Source organism: Cyanistes caeruleus, unplaced genomic scaffold, assembly GCF_971803275.1.
Source record: "Cyanistes caeruleus unplaced genomic scaffold, bCyaCae1.hap1.1 HAP1_SCAFFOLD_183, whole genome shotgun sequence".
Classification (NCBI taxonomy): Eukaryota; Metazoa; Chordata; class Aves; order Passeriformes; family Paridae; genus Cyanistes; species Cyanistes caeruleus.
The window spans coordinates 150,925-167,988 of record NW_028255971.1 but is presented as its reverse complement, the minus strand read 5'-3'; the positions used below and the strand labels follow the sequence as shown (position 1 = coordinate 167,988).

The 17,064-nt window shown below is 52.3% G+C and overlaps 1 protein-coding gene across 1 annotated transcript; it reads left to right on the top strand.

Moving 5' to 3' along the window:
• Positions 1 to 5,407: 5,407 nt before the first annotated feature.
• Positions 5,408 to 6,576, top strand: LOC147645723 (olfactory receptor 14J1-like). Its single transcript, XM_086874278.1, has one exon. The coding sequence runs from the start codon at positions 5,591 to 5,593 to the stop codon at positions 6,521 to 6,523; it is 933 nt and encodes a 310-aa protein (XP_086730404.1). The 5' UTR covers positions 5,408 to 5,590; the 3' UTR covers positions 6,524 to 6,576.
• Positions 6,577 to 17,064: the final 10,488 nt, after the last annotated feature.

Sequence of the window (17,064 nt, the reverse complement as noted above, 5' to 3'; positions counted from 1 at the left end):
GGGGAAATGTGAGGTCACTGGGGAGGTCACTCCACCCCAGCCCCTCTCACAGTTCCCCCCAGAGAAGTCCAACGCTGCTCCTGCACAGCGGGGTCCCCTGTCCCCCCGGGTTCCCCCACCCCTGGTGCCGCAGCCTCCCCCAGAGGATGTTCCATCAGATCAACCCCAGAGCCTGACACAGGGACGGGGCTGGGGCCGTGGAGGTGGGACGGGGGGACAGGGACCCCCAGGAGCATCCCTGTGTCCCCCAGGGCCAGAGCCTGGGCCAGGGCTCCTTCACCCTGTCACCAACGAGGACTTGAGAGAGTTTGAAAAATCCCCGGCAAGGGAGCAGCAAAAACCAGATTTAATATTAAGTGACAGCAGCACAAAGTTCCTTGGCAAGAGTCACTCTGTAACACCTTGGGCCGGAGCTGATCTGGCTCTGTCACTTTGGGCCGCACCAGGAGTGGGTCACAGCCCAGGAGCAGGATGAGCCCAGCTGTGACTGGAGCACTCGCTCTATGGCTTTTGGCTGTCAGTCTGTGCTCTGAGGAGACAAGGATGAGAGGGAGGTCTTTTGCATGGGATAACAGAGGATTTATTGCTCTGGGGAATCTTGGGGGCAAAAGACAGAAAATGCGAGCGTGCAACAGCTGAAATAGGGAGGTGGTTCAAAGGGAGGGTACAAAGCATCAGCTAATCAGAGATATCCTGGGGAGGGTAAAAGGCAAGGTTCACAAAATCATCCTCCAATGAAGGAGGTATGGGGGGAAATTGGGTCACATGGACTAATCAAACATCGAAATTTAGGGGATTTCTGAAGTGGAATTCCAAGCATGCAGTGGGTCTAAGGTAGAATTTACAGGTGACTCAGGGTAAATTAACCAAGTGGGGTGGGAGGGTCTCATTTGGACCAAACCTTCAACTGGGGCAATAACAGAACATACCATGAACAAGAAACACACTGCAACAACCACCCTTTGTCCTGTTGTGGCAGGCCCCACTAAAACCTTTGTCCACCGTTGCATTTCCAATGAGCCGGGTTTCCATGGCAATTGCCAGGACAGGTGACCCAGGTGTGGTGTCCCAGTGAGGGTTGCCATGGAAACAGGTGGCAGCACTGACCCTTTCTGTCTGGCTGAGCTGACCTTTGGCCCTGGCAGTGGCATTTGCTGCTGGTTCCACGACACCTGACCAGCCAGCGCGGCACAGGGCAGGTGGCCGTGGCACAAGCCCCCAGCAAGGGATCCCCTCTGGCTCTGGGCAGTGACAGCAGCCCTGAGCAAAGGGCTGGCACAGTGGGGTCAGTGCAGTGACCATGGCAACAGCCCCTTGCAATGGCCCAGGGCAGGTTGGGATGATAATCCACCCTCACATCTGGCCCAGGGCAGCTCTGCAGTGCCCTTCCCCACAGCCTGGCTGCACAGAAGCACTTCCAGGGCTCTCTGCATTTCCCTTCCCTCACTCTTGCCTCACTCACCTCCCAACCACCCACTTGGTGCTTTCAGCTGCAAGGAGTTCAAAGCTTGTCTGTCCTTCAGCAGCTGCTCTAATTCTGCCTTCACCCAACTCTGGGTTTGTGTTTATTGCAGAGCTTCCTGTGTGTCTGAAACATTCCTTGCCTAGTTCTGCCTTGGGGAAGGGGAACCTCCTTGGTGGCACCTTGGGCTGGCACACACTTGAGGAGGGTGTCTGTTTTCCACGGGGAAACTCAGCAGTTTCAGATTGCTAAAATGAAAGAAGAAAACCCCTCTTTGCCTGAGTGCAGCCAGTTGTGTGAGCAAAGCAGATCCCAGAGGAGTGAGGAGAGACAGGATGGGGCTGGGGAATGTGGAGCAAGGTTGTCCACACTGGGTCAGATCTCAAGACACAGCTTCTCTGACCTGGCCACACCTCCTTAGGAGAGACCCTGGATCAATAATGATCACTGAATGCTGCAATCACCTCTGCTCTAAAGTGAACAGGAATAAAAGACACGCTTTAAAATAGGAACACATATTTCCTAGAAGTTCTTTGAACTATTTCTCCATAACTATTGCAGGAAACTTTCCTAAGAACTGCACCAGACCAGAGGGAAATCAAGGCACAGCCATGGTTTGTTGGGACTTGCTTGATCCTAATGAGCCCCGTGGTGCATTTGGAGCTGAGCCCTGGAACCTCAGGGCCTGAGAGGAGATTGCACAAACCTTTCCAGGAGTCCAAGTCAGAGGAAAATATCCAAAGTTTCTCCAAAGATTAATGGGTGCCACTGAGGTCCATCCCCAGCACAGGCTCCTCATGGACTCCTTGGAGGAGAGAACTGGAGGCCAGGATTGCACAGAAACCTCTCAGAGACTCAGTGTGGAAAGGACAATCCAAAGCAGCTGAAAAAGCCCTGAGTATCTCAAAGTATTGATGAGCCCCACTGAGTGTCAATGCAGAGCTCCCAAGGGACTCGTTAAAGCAGATAATTGGGGCCATGATGGCACAAACTTCTCAGAGATTCAGTGTGGGAAGGAAAAAGGAAAGTACCTTAAGAACCTGAAGTACCTTGAAGCATTAATGAGCTCCACTGAGTGTTGTTACTGACAAAGCCTCTCAAGAGACTAATTACAGCAGATAATTGGAGGCCAGGATTGCACAAACTCTCAAAGACTCCAAGGCAAAAGCCAAAGTCCTTTGAAAAAGCTGCAGTCCCTGGGAGCATGAAGGAGCCCCCAGGGCCATTCCTGAGCAAGGCTCCTCAGGGACTCCTTCCAGCAGATCCCTGAGGCCACTGGCATGTGGGCTAGGTGGGATGCTGAGGGCAGGCCAAGGGGGTGACAGTGGCCAGCCTTGCTGGGGCTGTGCCAGGAGGCCCCAGGGCCTCAGGACAAGGTGTCTCCTCACAGCCCTTGCTGGCACAGAGGCTGCTGTGGCCCAGGGCACCAAGACTTGGCTTCTCTTTGTCCCCACCTGTCATCAGTGCCTCCAGTTCTCTGCTCTGCCTGGGGCCTGGGGACACTTTCTCAGTGCTGTCCCTCAGTGGGACCCATTAAAAGGAAAAGAAACTTTGGAGTTCCATTCTGACTTGGAGTTCTTGACAGGTTTCTTCCCCTCCCTCTCAGGGACTGATGTTCAGGGCCTCAGCACAAAGCCCCAAGAGGCTCATTAAAGTCCTGCTGCTGTGTCTGTGCTGCTGAGCTGGGCCGGGCTCCTGGCACAGAGGGCAATCCTGGAAACCAAGAAGAGCTTCAAAAGCACATTTCTCTTGCTGAGCAGCTCTTCTGCCAGCCCAGCAGGGCTGGGGCACTGCCTGCAGCCACCCCGGGCACAGCCCAGAGGCACAGAGAGCTTCAATCAGTCAGGGCTGGGAAGGTGCTGAGAAGTGGCTGGGGCAGAATCCCTGCCAGCCCTTGACACAGGAAGCCTCTGGCTGCAGGACAATGCAGCTGCAGCTCCTGGAGCCATCTCCTGAAGCTGGAACATGCCAGTGCCTACAGACTCTGTGAGTACATTCTCTGCCTGTCCCTTGTGCAGAGCAGCCAGGGGTGCCCAGGGCTGTCCTGCAGAGCAGGGTCCTGCAGCCCAGGGCGCTGTGCTGGGGCAGGGACTCTGCTGCCTGCCAGGGACAGCTCTCAGCCGGCCCCGGGAGCTGCTCCCAGCGCTGGGGAGAAGCTGTGGGGGGAAGGAGCCACCCTGAGCAGGGCAGGGGCTGCTGCTGAGAGGGGCTGTGTGGGGCAGGGCTGCTCCCAACTCCAGACCTGCCTGGACAGAGCTCCAGAGGACACTTCCCAAAGGAAGGTGAGAATGGGATTGCTGTAAAGATCAGGAGATTTCCTGAGTGTTTTCAATTTCTTTCTTTAAGCAGGGTGGGAAAGTTGCAATGATGACAAAAGGATTTTTACTTTTTATATATTTTAAATATATTTTTAGATTTGTAAACTATTGTTATATAGTTATAAAATCATAATCCTTAAGTAACTCTATTAAACTACTATTATATACTTCTATAACTGTTATCCTGATTTAGCTCCAGTACATTTCCTAACCTTTCTCTTAGATTTTAGAACAATAAAGTGACTTTCTAAATAGATTTCTGAAATACTATATAGTCTTATCATCAGAAAGAGGAGCTACAAGAAGAACATTTTGCTTTTTAACTGGAATGTGAGCAGTCATAACAAAAAGTGGGGCAAAGAAACCCTTGGACCAACTCCAATGGGTTGACTCAGGGGCGTGTAACTGGGGCAATGAATCTCCTATTGAATGTTTCTGTTAAATATCCTAATTAATCAACCTTCATAAATTGTTGAAATAAGTGGCTGGGTATGCCACATCCCCACTGGGACACCTGGAAGCTTCCAATTAAACTGGTTTTTACTTTACTGTTCTAACACTGTTAAAATTTTGTGGGTTTTTTCTCTTTTGATTATAGACAACAGGGTGATGAGAGAAGCAGAAGAGGAATTGTAATCCCAGAATCACAGAACATTCTGAGTTGAAAGGGACACACCAGGATCAGCAAAGTAATGTTGGAACATTTACAGAGACGCCAGAATTGTAACTTTGGGTGCTCAGTCTCTCTGCTGGGAGGCTCCTAAACAGCCTAAATGCACTGCTCTGATATTGTCATTGTTACCTGGGGCTCTCAGGGAGGCTCTGGCATCTGCAGCAGCTGAGTCAGGCCCTGCCCTTGGGATTGCTGCCAGGCAGGTGTGTCCATGGGAATGGGGTGTCCCAGCTTCCCTGTGACCTGTGGGGCTGTGGGCAAAGCAGTCCATGGGAAAGGGGAATGAGCTGAGTCCCCTCCCTGAGATCCCATCATGGGCACACCTGGGCATCTCCTTGCTGTGTCCTTCCAAGTTCCTCTCCTTGCTCTGAGCTGCCCTCCTGGCTGCAAATCTGTGCCAGAGCCTCTTGGACTTCCCTGAATGTCCCACGGGGAAGGGCAGAGATGCCACAGCTGAGGAAATGCTGCTGGCTTTGCCAAGGGAGCCGTGAGTGTCCTTGGCAGATGAGGGTGCTGAGACCTTGCCCAGAGACCTTTAGAGAGGGTGAGACATTCAGGGATCTCTCTGCCCTGGGCAGGGTCTGGTTTATGCCAGGGTGACACAGGAGTGTGATTGTGCTCTGATTCCAGCCAAAGGTGCAAAGCCAGGGCAGTTGGGAACAAGCCCATCCAGCCCCTCACCTTCCCTAAGCCACAGGGAATCTTTTGCCTCTCACATCTCTCAATGGCAAGCTCTGAGTGCAGCAGAAATGCTGGGGATTTCTGACCTCAGAGAACCAGGAATGATGTGTGGGCAGGAGAACAATTCCTAAAACCATCTCCTGCCATACTTCAGAATTGTGTGTGCAGGTGCTACCAAGCCCTTCTGCTTTAGGAGTGATTCCCCTGACAAATTCTGAATTACCAGCCTTGTCCCTCTGCCACATGGCCACAAACCCAGGGCAGCAGGGCAGGGATGGCTCCTGGAGAGCCCCCAGGCACAGGCCTGGCTGCTCCTGGCATACTCAGCACAGCTGGAGCTCAGGCAGGGACCTGGGTGAAGGTTTTCCCAGAGCAGGAACAAAGGAGAGTCCCAGCCTCTCCTGACTTGTCACTGTCCTTTATCCATGAACAGGTCCCCATGTGCAGCCACAGCAAATGTCCAACAGCAGCTCCATCAGCCACTTCCTGCTGCTGGCACTGGCAGACACGCGGCAGCTGCAGCTCCTGCACTTCTGCCTCTTCCTGGGCATCTCCCTGGCTGCCCTCCTGGGCAACGGCCTCATCATCAGCGCCGTAGCCTGCAGCCACCATCTGCACAGCCCCATGTTCTTCTTCCTGCTCAACCTGGCCCTCACTGACCTGGGCTCCATCTGCACCACTGTGCCCAAAGCCATGCACAATTCCCTCTGGGACACCAGAGACATCTCCTACACAGGATGTGCTGCACAAGTATTCTTTTATGTTCTCTTCATTACAACAGGGTTTTCCCTGCTGACCATCATGTGCTACGATCGCTACGTGTCCATCTGCAAACCCCTGCACTACGGGACCCTCCTGGGCGGAAGAGCTTGTGCCCACATGGCAGCAGCTGCCTGGGCCAGTGCCTTTCTCTATTCACTGCTGCACACGGCCAATACATTTTCCCTGCCCCTGTGCCAGGGCAATGCCCTGGACCAGTTCTTCTGTGAAATCCCACACATCGTCAAGCTCTCCTGCTCCAAATCCCACCTCAGGGAAGTTTGGCTTCTTGCAGTCAGTGTCTGTTTAGCACTTGGCTGTTTTGTGTTCATTGTTTTCTCCTATGTGCAGATCTTCAGGGCTGTGCTGAGGATCCCCTCTGAGCAGGGACGGCACAAAGCCTTTTCCACCTGCCTCCCTCACCTGGCTGTGGTCTCCCTGTTCCTCAGCACTGCCTCATTTGCTCACCTCAAGCCCCCCTCTATCTATTCCCCATCCCTGGATCTGGCACTGTCAGTTCTGTACTCAGTGGTGGCTCCAGCCCTGAACCCCCTCATCTACAGCCTGAGGAACCAGGAGCTCAAGGCTGCAGTGTGGACACTGATGACTGGACAATTTCAAAAACATTAAACTGCTGGCCCGTTTCTGCAAATCACTTGTAATAAAAGTCGTCTTTGACAGTTCTTGTTCGTTTCATTTTGGAGGTTTTCTTTCTTAATTTCTTTCTTTCTTTCTTAAAGGTTTTCCTTTTTTAATCTTGTCCACAAAGAAATGTCATTGTTTGTGCCATTTCTCATTTTGTTTCTCTCCACCTTCCTGTGGCCACAGACTGTGTCAATGAGGGGCTGCACTCTTGCTGGTTTTAAATGAACTAAAGGGTCTCCCAGCAAAGTTTTCTCCAGAGATCTGCCTTTTGTTCCCTTCTCTGGAGCTGCAGCAGCAATGTCTGTGTGTAGAGCTGGGGACAAGTCAGGGGTGGCACTGAAGCTCTGCTCCTGCTGGCCACACCATTCCTGATCCAGGCCAGGGGCCTCCTTGGCCACCTGGGCACACTGCTGGCTCATGTCCAGCCTGCTGTCCATCAGTGCCCCAGCTCCCTTTCTGCCTGGCTGCTGGCCAGCCACTCTGTCCCTAGCCTGGAGCACTGCAGGGGTCATTGGGGCCAAAGTGCAGGACCCGGCACTTGGACTTGTTAAACCTCATCTTGTTGGGTTTGGCCCCTGGATCCAGCCTGTCCAGGTCCCTGTGCAGAGCCCTCCTACCCTGCAGCACATCAACACTCCCAGCCAACTTGGTGTCACCACGGTTCTATGGGGCCCTGGAGTGTCCCAATGGTCTCCATGATTCCATGAGGCCTCCCAGGGTCACAATGTCCCTTTGGTTCCATGGGACCCCTTGGTGTCACAAAGTCCCGTGGATCCTTGGGCCCCGCAGTGTCACAATGGCGCCTTGGTCCCCCAAGGCCCCACAGTGTCACAGTGGATCCTTGGTTCCATGAGGTCTCACAGTGCAGCAATGCTCTCCTTGGTTCCACACTGTCACCACTGGGCCTCTTGGGCACCATGGTGTCAAACATGTTTCCTTCATTCCATGAGTCCCTGAGGTGCAACACTGGCCCCTTGGTTCCATGGGGCCCTGCAGTGTCCCAGTGGCATGGGCCTCATGACACGAGGTCCTGCTCTGTTGCAATGCTCTGCATGGTGCCACAAGGCCCTGCAGTGTCACAGGGGCCTCTTGGTTCCATGAGCCCAAGAAAGAGGTGGCCTCTGGAATAGTAAAATTGATCAACAACCTCAGAGTGGCTGAGGATCCCTCACCATCACAACAGGAATGAACAGGATTGGACACAGATTCCTGGCTGCCCCAGCTTTGGGATGGTCCCTGGACCTGGAGCAGGAGCAGCTCTTGAGGGCCCCAAGGCCAGGGCTGTTGTGCTGGCCTGGGCAGATGGGATGGCAGGAGGGGCTGCAGAGCTCTCAGCACCTCAGGGAGAGGGGAGCAGGGCACCCAGGGAGCCTCCTTTTCCCTTGGCCAAGCACCTTCCCCCATGGCTGAGGTGTTGCCTTCGGTGGCGTGGTGACCTGGTTCACGAACGGCACCGTGACCAACCCCAGGTCGCTCGGTCCATGTGCTCGCAGACTCCAATGTGGTGGATGGCAAATGGCATTTATTGGTAAAAGATACATCATTCTATAGTATGTGTCCATTACATCACTTCCGTCTGCTTACATCATAAACTAAACTCTGCTGGCTATCAGGAGAGGGGCCCTATCTTCCCGTACAGCGTGATATCTTCCGACTGCCAGACCTTAACTAACTACATTTCCCCCCTCCCTATGCACAATTACCTTGGCTAAGACATAACAGTCTTAACGTTCTTAACATCTTAATAATCTTAACATCATAACAATCTTAACCAGATAACAATCTTAACATACTAAAAGCATCCTATTTTTATTCTATGCTTTATAACAATTACAAACTCATATTAAAAGCATAAGGTATGTTAAGCAAGAGATAACCGGGGTGTAACTGGGAATAGCTAAAGGGAATTTCAAACAAGAACATTTTTAAAGCAATTGCTGGCATTCTATCAACATGATGCTAACTTTCTCTAGGCGACTTTTAACAAATGACACAAGCTTATTCAATATACAGGGTCCAAAAATCAATGCTACCACAATCATTATGACCGGTCCTGCTAAGGTAGATATGAGTGGCCAGCCACAGTGAATGGTCAAACCATGATGTAAACCGATTCTGCTGTGCTTCCCGTTCTCTTTTCTGCTTTTCTAATCCTTCTCGTAATTTGGCCGTGGTGTCCCTCACCATTCCTGTGTGATCTGCATATACACAACATTCTTCCCTCAGTGCAATGCATGTCACAATCCGCAAGGTGGGATTCGTGATGTGGTTCTTTTAGCCGGTCTTAGAGTACAAAAGATTATCAGCAAACCAAGGACTTAAACAGCAAAACACACTTTATTGAGTGCTCATCAGCACTAATATGCAATAGAGGGAAAAGAGGAGAAAGCAAAGCCTAAGGAAAAGAGAGTAAGGGGATTATAGCTACCAACGTCAAAGTCCACTCAGCCGTCCAACGATGCAGTCTTCTGTCCATTGGGGAGATCTCAAAGGAAGGTCAGTTTGGGGTGTGATTTTATAGTCTTTTGCAAAGCGAGGGGCGCAGGGCCAAAACCAGAGGAGACTGATTATTGTTGTGTAAAAACACTCGCTTGCGGTGAGACTTCTCCAGGGTCAAGCTGTTCAAGTATAAGCAATTTATTATAAGGGTAAAAAGAGGGGAGACCCGTGTCCGCCACCAGCCTCGGCGTCCATGTGGTCAGGAGGAGGAGGGAGAGAGCGGGCAGAGCAGGGGAGGTTGGAAAAGGGGAGGGAGGGAGTAAGAGAGCAACAGAGGGAAAGGGGAGGGAGGGAGTAAGAGCAACAGAGGGAAAGAGGGAAAAACCAGAGGGAGAGAGCAGGAAAGACTAGTGAGAGGGGTAGGAGCAGGGAGAGGGGGCTGAGAGTTAAGAGTGGGGGAGAGGGGTAAAGGGGTAAGAGGTGAGGGAGAGGGGTTCAGAGGTAGGAGAGAATAGTTAAGAGAGCAAAGTTCTTGTTACAATCCAATATATCTTTTTCTATAATGAATATTCTAATTCCCAGTAACCAATCACTATGAGACACACCCAGTAAAGAATTTACATACAGCCTATGAGCTTCCCTATATTAACATACAGTGTTGCATTTTAAATTCTACAAAGCTTTACAAGTTCTTTCCTTGCTTCTTGACCTTTGGACTTTCTATCAGCAGAAGGACATTGTTTTATCAACAGGGATTCTTCTCTAGCTGGCTAGGCTATTGTTCTTTGGTTAACCAGTACTCAGTATCCTATGACTCAAAGCAGACTTTCCTTGCTACTTCGATTCTAGCCTTCATATTTTAGAATCTTCTGCCAAACAATCACATTCATAAGGGTTCCCTGTTTCACCCTCCCCAACAACTGATGGTCATTGTGATGAATTCCATTGCGCAGGGGGCAGGTGTAGGGTACGGAGCGATCCATGTCTTGCAAGCCTCTGCTCACCAGCAGGAACGAGAGCCGTGAGTCATGGAGATCCCGTTGTGCAGGTTACCATGCACAAGCCTCTGCTCACCAGCAGGAACGAGAGCAGTGTACCGTGCAACCACCTGCAAACAATCACTTAGCAAACATCCACCTCAGCTAGGCCCAAACCCCCAAAGCAAGTCCCTTGTGATATTCAGGGTCTCAGTCTCTGTCCTTGAGACAGTTGTGAGACAGATGAGGGACTCTTCGGACCATCTCTTACGTGGGTGACAAGGTGGGAGTTGCAGCTGAAGCCTTTCCTACATTCCCAACACTCACAGGCCCATTCCCCACTGTGGATCATCTGGTGGCAGATCAGGCTGTTGCTCTGGCTGAAGTTCTTCCCACACTCCAAGCACTTGTAGGGCTTCTCCCCATCCTGAAGCTGCTCATGGACCACCAGCTCAGAGCCCCAGCTGCATCTCCAGCCGCCTTCCCAACACAGGGTGGGTCTTTCCTCTTCAGAGTACCCTGGACTGGGTTTGGAGCCCCTCTTCCTGTGGGATCTCCAGGGTTTTTCTACCCCATTAGATACGTGTGCCCTGGAGCTGCTCAAAATGGCCGCTTCCATGAGGTTCTGCCGTGGGGATTTGTCCTCCCTGGTCTCCATCCTCAGCTCCTTGTCTGGGGGAGCAAGGACAAGGAGAGGATGGGATTTGCCTCCGTGCCAGAGGGAAGGGGAAGGAGATCCCCCCAGTGCGTCCCCGGCAGGACGGCGTCGGCAGCGGGGTTGTCCTGCAGCCGGGGGCCATGCTGAGCTGGGAGATGGAGCAGGAGTGAGGGGGAAAGGGGCACTGACTTCCTCCTCACCTGCCTCGGTGTCCTGGGGCATCTTCCTCTTCCTCACAGCCTCCTCCTCCATCCAGTTAAGGTTTGGGAATGGGAAATCCTGGTTTGGGGAAAAATACAATTCATGAGCACATTGGATTAGGGGGTTCCTCCTGCCCAAGTCCATCTCTAGAAATCACAAGTTATCCATAAAAACTTCCAAAACATCAAGATTCAGCCCTAAAAATGCCTCTCAGGAGTTCTCCATCTCTGGTATCTCCCCTTTGGTGTTCAGGGGTTCCCTCCTGTCCCAGCTGCTGGGAGTCATGCTTGTACTGGGGGGTCCTCTGTCTACTCGATCCCATCCCTCCTCAGGCTGCTGGGAGTGCCAGGAATCCAAAAAGTTCCCCCCATTTCCATCTCCCCACTTAGGGATGCTGGGACCCCCCAGCGTCCCCCCAAGGGGCATTTTCCGCTCAGCTTTGCAGTCCTTAAGTCACAAATATCCCCTCCCCAAAAACCGAACCCAGGAACCTCCCACAATATCTGGGCTGAGTTCCCCCTCCCCAGTCACCTGTGGGATGGGGGTGATGATCCCACTAGTGGGGGACTGTGAATTCCGGGAGTTCTTGACCTCTTGGTTCCTTCTCCTTTCCCTGATCCTCTTTTGTCCCTCCTCTTCCTGTTGAAATGCATTTAAAAAACTATGGTCTGTCCCAAGGGAAGAACTCACCCTTGGTGTTGTATAAGGTTAGTCCCTACCTAACCTCCCTTTGCTTTTCCCTATCCCATTGGCTGTAACCCCCCTGTATCCCCTCACCACCCCTCCCCCAAGTTTAAGAGATAGCACCCGAGGAATCTCAGCCTCTTCCTTGCCCTGGGTGATCCACATGAATAAACCCAGGACCACGTCTCGTAAGTCTGAGCCTTCTTTACCTAAAATATTTTAGGTCCCTGTTGTATATATTTTGAGACCCCTTCCCGCCCGTGTTCTGTGAAGGGCGGACACATCCCCATGGGGGACAAGAATGAAGGGGTTCGTGGAGTATTTACAACATCTTCCTCCCTCTCCTCCCCTTCCATCCCTTTTCTTTCTCCTCCCTAACATCAGCTCCTTCTCCTGCTTCCATTCTTTCTCATTTTCTTTCTTCATCCCTCCTCCCCCAGGAGCAGTGACACCCTCGGTGCCCCGTTCCCAAACCCCTCACAGCCCACGGCAGGAGCGGGGATGGAGCCGGGACAGGTCGGGATGGGCAGCGCGGGGCTCTCCGCTGCTCCCACCCGCTGGGGACGGGGGGAACCCGGCCCGGGGAAAAGGAGAGGGAAACTGGGAAAACTGGGGGCTGCAGATCCAACCTGGGGCTGGCTGGGGACCCTGGCTGGGGACTGCCAGCCCTTGGGGCTCCTCTGGGGAGATGCAGGAGGGGGGAACGCAGAGAGGGCTGGGGGATCCCAGGAGTGGCAGCACTGGCAGGGACTGGTTTGTACTGGGATCATCCTGGCAGTGGCTGGGATTGCACTGGCTGTGTACTGACATCATACTGGGATCATACCGGGAGCAGCTGGGCCCATGCCAGGAGAGACTGCAATCACACTGAGGAAAACTGGGATCATACTGGCAGTGAGTAGGAAACTGCAGGGAACAATTGAGACCAGGTTGGGGGCAAATGGGATATAATGGCAGTGACTGGGATCATGCTGAGGCTGACTGGGAGCACCTGTGAGCAACTGAGGTCATGCCAGGAGCAACAGGCAGGAACTGGGAGTGACTGGGTGCATGCTGGGGGTAACTGGAAGCAACAGGACTTATACTGGGATGAACTGGAATCATGCAGGAGGTGACTGAGATCATACTGGCAGGGAGTCCAGCTACGCTGAGGCTGACTGGGAGTGGTTGAGAGCAAATGGGATCATGCTGGAAGGAACTGGGATGGACTGCCCTGTGCTCCCCAGAACACCAGTATCGCCCCCATATGTCCCATAAGTCTCCCCCAAACTCTTCAGGATCCCCGAGTGCCCCCTCAGTGACTGTTTGGGACCCCCCAAAGCGTCCCTGGATCCCTGAATGCTCCTGACTCCACAGACGCCTCTTCCAGCCACTGCTGGGAATTCATCTCCCATCATCCCAGAACACAGTTCCACGCCAAAACCTCCTGCCGTGCCCCACGCCCTAAAGAGCCCGGTTAGAGCTCCCCAGGTTCCCCCCAAGTGCTCCCGAGCCGTATACATTCGCCCCGAGGACCTGCAGCCACGGCTCGGATGCAAAAGTGTTTCCCAAGTGCCTTCCCGCACCGCCAAACCCGCCTTCCGAGCCACTTCCGGGACTACAGCTCCCATCATGCTCCGCGGCGCCCATAGAGCGCTATTCCAGCCGGGACTTCATCTCCCGTCATGCCCCACGCCTCATCGGAACCCATTGGAGCTGTGCTTACAAATCCCGTCATGCTCCGCGGGCCCATTAAACCCTATTATACCGGCGCCTACAACTCCCATCATCCCCCGCGGCCCATAGATTCCCGGTTATAGCCCCCCAAGTGTCCATCCGGACCCCGAAGGGCCCCCAGATTCCCCTCCCTGACCTCCAAGTGCCCCCCTAGACCCTCAAATGCTCCCCCAGACCCCAAATTGTCCCACAGAATCCCTAAGTGCCCCTCCAAGTGCCCACCCGGCTCCCCCAAGTGTCCTCCAGACACCCAAGTTCTCTCTAAATTCCCTTCCCAGACCCAAAACTGCCTCAAATGTTACCCGGAAAAGTCTCCGTGGACCACAAAGAGGCCCCTTTTGTGTTCCCTGATTTTCCTCCCTGTTTTCTCAGACAGTTCTCCCCTGTCTGAGAAAATGATAAAAAAGATGATTAACGAACTAAAAATAGGAATAATTTGCATAAAGAGGGAGAAATAGTGGTCAGTTAATTAATGAAGGGAATTGTGGTACTTAAAACCAAAGACCAGTAATGTTTTTAGTTGCTAAAAATGTATCAATTATTTTATATAAATATTAAAATTAGTTTATAAAAAGATAGACTAATATTATTATAAAAATTAAAATTTTATTTTTATTTATCTATTAGATTTTAATTATAAAGAAAAATTGATAAATGTTTTCGATGTTTTGGGATGTCAGTCCCAGGTGGGCGATGTCAGACATGCTGAGGCTCGGGGTGAGGAGCAGGTTGTCCAAACAGGGGCAGCCCACAAGGGGCTCATTCTTCTCCATGACCAGACCACCTCAGGAGACATTCAGCATCAAGATCACTTGGGGAATGCTTCTGTCACCTCTTCTCTCAACTAGAAAATAGAAAAATACACCCTTGATTTAAATAAAATAAAAAACATGGTGGATTTTCAAATCTTCCTCCTTAACAGAACTCCAAACTGACTCCAAGCAGCTGCACAAGCCTTGGACTTGAAGACAGTGGAAGGAAGAGAAAGAGCCCCCAAGGCTTTCTGTATTTTAATGAACCCCAGGGTGGATTTGGGGCTGAGTCCAGGACCCTCAGGCACTGAGAGAAGGTTGAAGAAGCTGCTTAAGGAGTCAGACGCAAAACTCCAAGTCCCCTGGAGCATCCCTGGGCCCCACTGACTGCCGGCTCCTGGCACACTCAGCCATGGCATGGTCCAGGCTCACGCTGGGACACCTCCTGCACCAAAATTCTACCCTGGCAGGGACTTTTCTTTCTCCTCCCCTCCAGGCTGAACCTGCCAAGCCGCACTTTGGGGAGGTTTCCTTCTCTTGCCACTGCCAAGGAAAGCTGTATCTCCTGCTGTTCACAAACAGAGAAGGGCTGCTGGGGGATGTGGGGGTTGGAGGCTGCCTGGGGTGCAGTGACCATGAAATCATCGAGTTTTGAAATATTCTGTGAAAGAAGGAGGAGCATCAACAAAACTCCTACACTGGACTTCCAGAGGGCAAATTATGGCCTATTCAGGATGGTTCTTTGGTTGCTAATGAATCAGGTACAGATTTTTTTAAGGGTAGGAGTCCTTAAACAAAGGGGTCCAGGAAGAACTGACATACTTCAAGAAAGAAATCTTCATTCCTTATTGGGGTGGATATGGTTACCAAAGATGAGGAAAAGGCTGAGGTACTCAACACCTTCTTTGCCTCAATTTTCAACAGTAAGACAGGTTTTCCTCAGGACAAGTGTTCTCCTGAGCTGGTAGATGGGGACAGGGAGCAGAACAGCCCCCTGTAATCCAGGGGGAAGCAGTCAGAGACCTGCTGAGCCACTCAGATGCTCACAGGTGGATGGGATCGGATGGGATCCATGCTAGGGGGATGAGGGAGCTGGTGGATGAGCTCCCCAAGCTGCTCTCCATCATTTCTCCTCATCAGTCCTGCCTCACTGGGGAGGTCCCAGAGGACTGGAGGTGCCAGTGTGAGCCCATCCCCAAGAAGGGCTGGCAGGAGGCTCTGGGGAACTGCAGGCCTGTCAGCCTGAGCTCGGTGCATGGTGAGGTTTTGGAACAGACCCCCTTGAGTGCCATCACACAGCACCTCCAGGATGGCCCAGGGCTCAGACCCAGCCAGCGTGGCTTTAGGAGGGACAGGTCCTGCCTGACCAACCTGATCTCCTTTTATAACCAGCTGACCCGCCTGGTGGGTGCGGGAAAGGCTCTGGATGTGTCGAGCTGGACTTGAGCAAGGCCTTGGACACGGAGAGCCACAGCATTCCCTGGAAAAGCTGCAGCCCACGGCTTGGACAGGAGCACTCTTTGCTGGCTGCAGAACTGGCTGGAGGCCGGGCCCAGAGAGTGGTGGGGATGGTGCTGCATCCAGCTGGTGTCCAGTCCCTGGTGGTGTCCCCAGGGATCTGTGCTGGGCCCAGGCCTGGTTAATATCTTCACTGAGGGTCTGGCTGAGGGGGTCGAGTCCAGCACTCACAAATTGCAGATGACACCAAGCTGGCTGCAAGTGTGGATCTGCTGGAGGGCAGGACAAGGAGACACAGCTTTAAGCTGCACCAGGGCAGGTTTAGGCTGGACAATAGGAAGGAGTTCTTCCCAGAAAGGCTTATTGGGAATTGGAATGGGCTGGCCAGAGGGGAGGTGGCGGAGTCACTGTGGTCTGGGGGAGTGACATCAATCTGTGCTTAATAATTGATTTAAAACAATTGCTTTAAAACAATTGCTTCAAAATTGCTTCCTGCTTCACCCTGAGTGTCTGTGCTGGTTTTATATTAGTTGATATTTGTTGAGGAGGAAAGAAGCCACCCGTGCAAATGTTTATTCTAGGAGGGGGCTGCTAAGAGTTTTCTCTGTGCTTAGCAAAACCAATAGCTGGCTGGCTCCGAGAATTGTCAAGCTATTAAATAATTTTGAAGCTGAGTCTGCCTCTGTGAAATCCACATTTTAAAGGCAGGCAAGCCCAGGAAAGCTCTCTGTTGTTTCCAGCTGTGAAGAGTTACCTGGGTGCTGGTCAGGCCGGCCCTGCTCCAGCCTGGCCTGCACTGAGCCGGGCTCCGCCAGGCCCCGGGAGCGGCTCTGGGCTGGGCCAGGCCCCTTCACCACGGCCCGCACGGCCCCAGCGGCTGCCGGGCACAGGGAGGGGAAGCCATCGGCCCGCAGCTGGAATTGAAGGGAGCAGGGGCCTGGGACCAGCCATGTGGGCAGAACAGCCACGACTGTTCTGGCTGGGCCCCCTGAGATCTTGGCACAGCCCCAGGGCAGCATGAAATCCATCACTGTGACTGCTTCGGCCACTGCCCGGCAGAAACCATCATGAGCATCTGCAGGTCTGGGTGAGATATTAACTCTTTTGGTGCACAGATGAGACCTGCAGACCTTGATCCTCTCCTTGGGTGAGAGAAAAGGACAGAGTTGGAGACTGTAATAAAGAATTAGATGAATAAAAATTCGAAAGAAAAGGTTTAAATAAAGTATGTGTAGTTATAACTGATGAAAATATGGAATGAGGAATTCTCCTCCAGGTCGAGGTAGAATTCCTCTTCCAAAGTTACAGATTGCAAAAGAACCCCCCCCCCCAGATAACAAACCTCAGCAGGCACATCAACTCGGAGGAAAGAACAGGACGAAGACCATCATAGAAACAAAAGAACTAGCCTGAAAGTCTACCTCCGGACCTAGGCAACGCCCGGCCGACTTCAACCGGAGACCATCAAGCGAAACAAAAGGGACGAGCCTCAGGAAAATGGTCGTTGCCAGAATTGAACACCACACCCGCCAAACCTATGCTAGAGTAACTCAATCAAGAAGGACAAAGAAGAAACAACTCCTCCGAGATATCCATCGGCACTAGCCCGGATCCCTCGACTCTGCTGTGATGAAATATGTT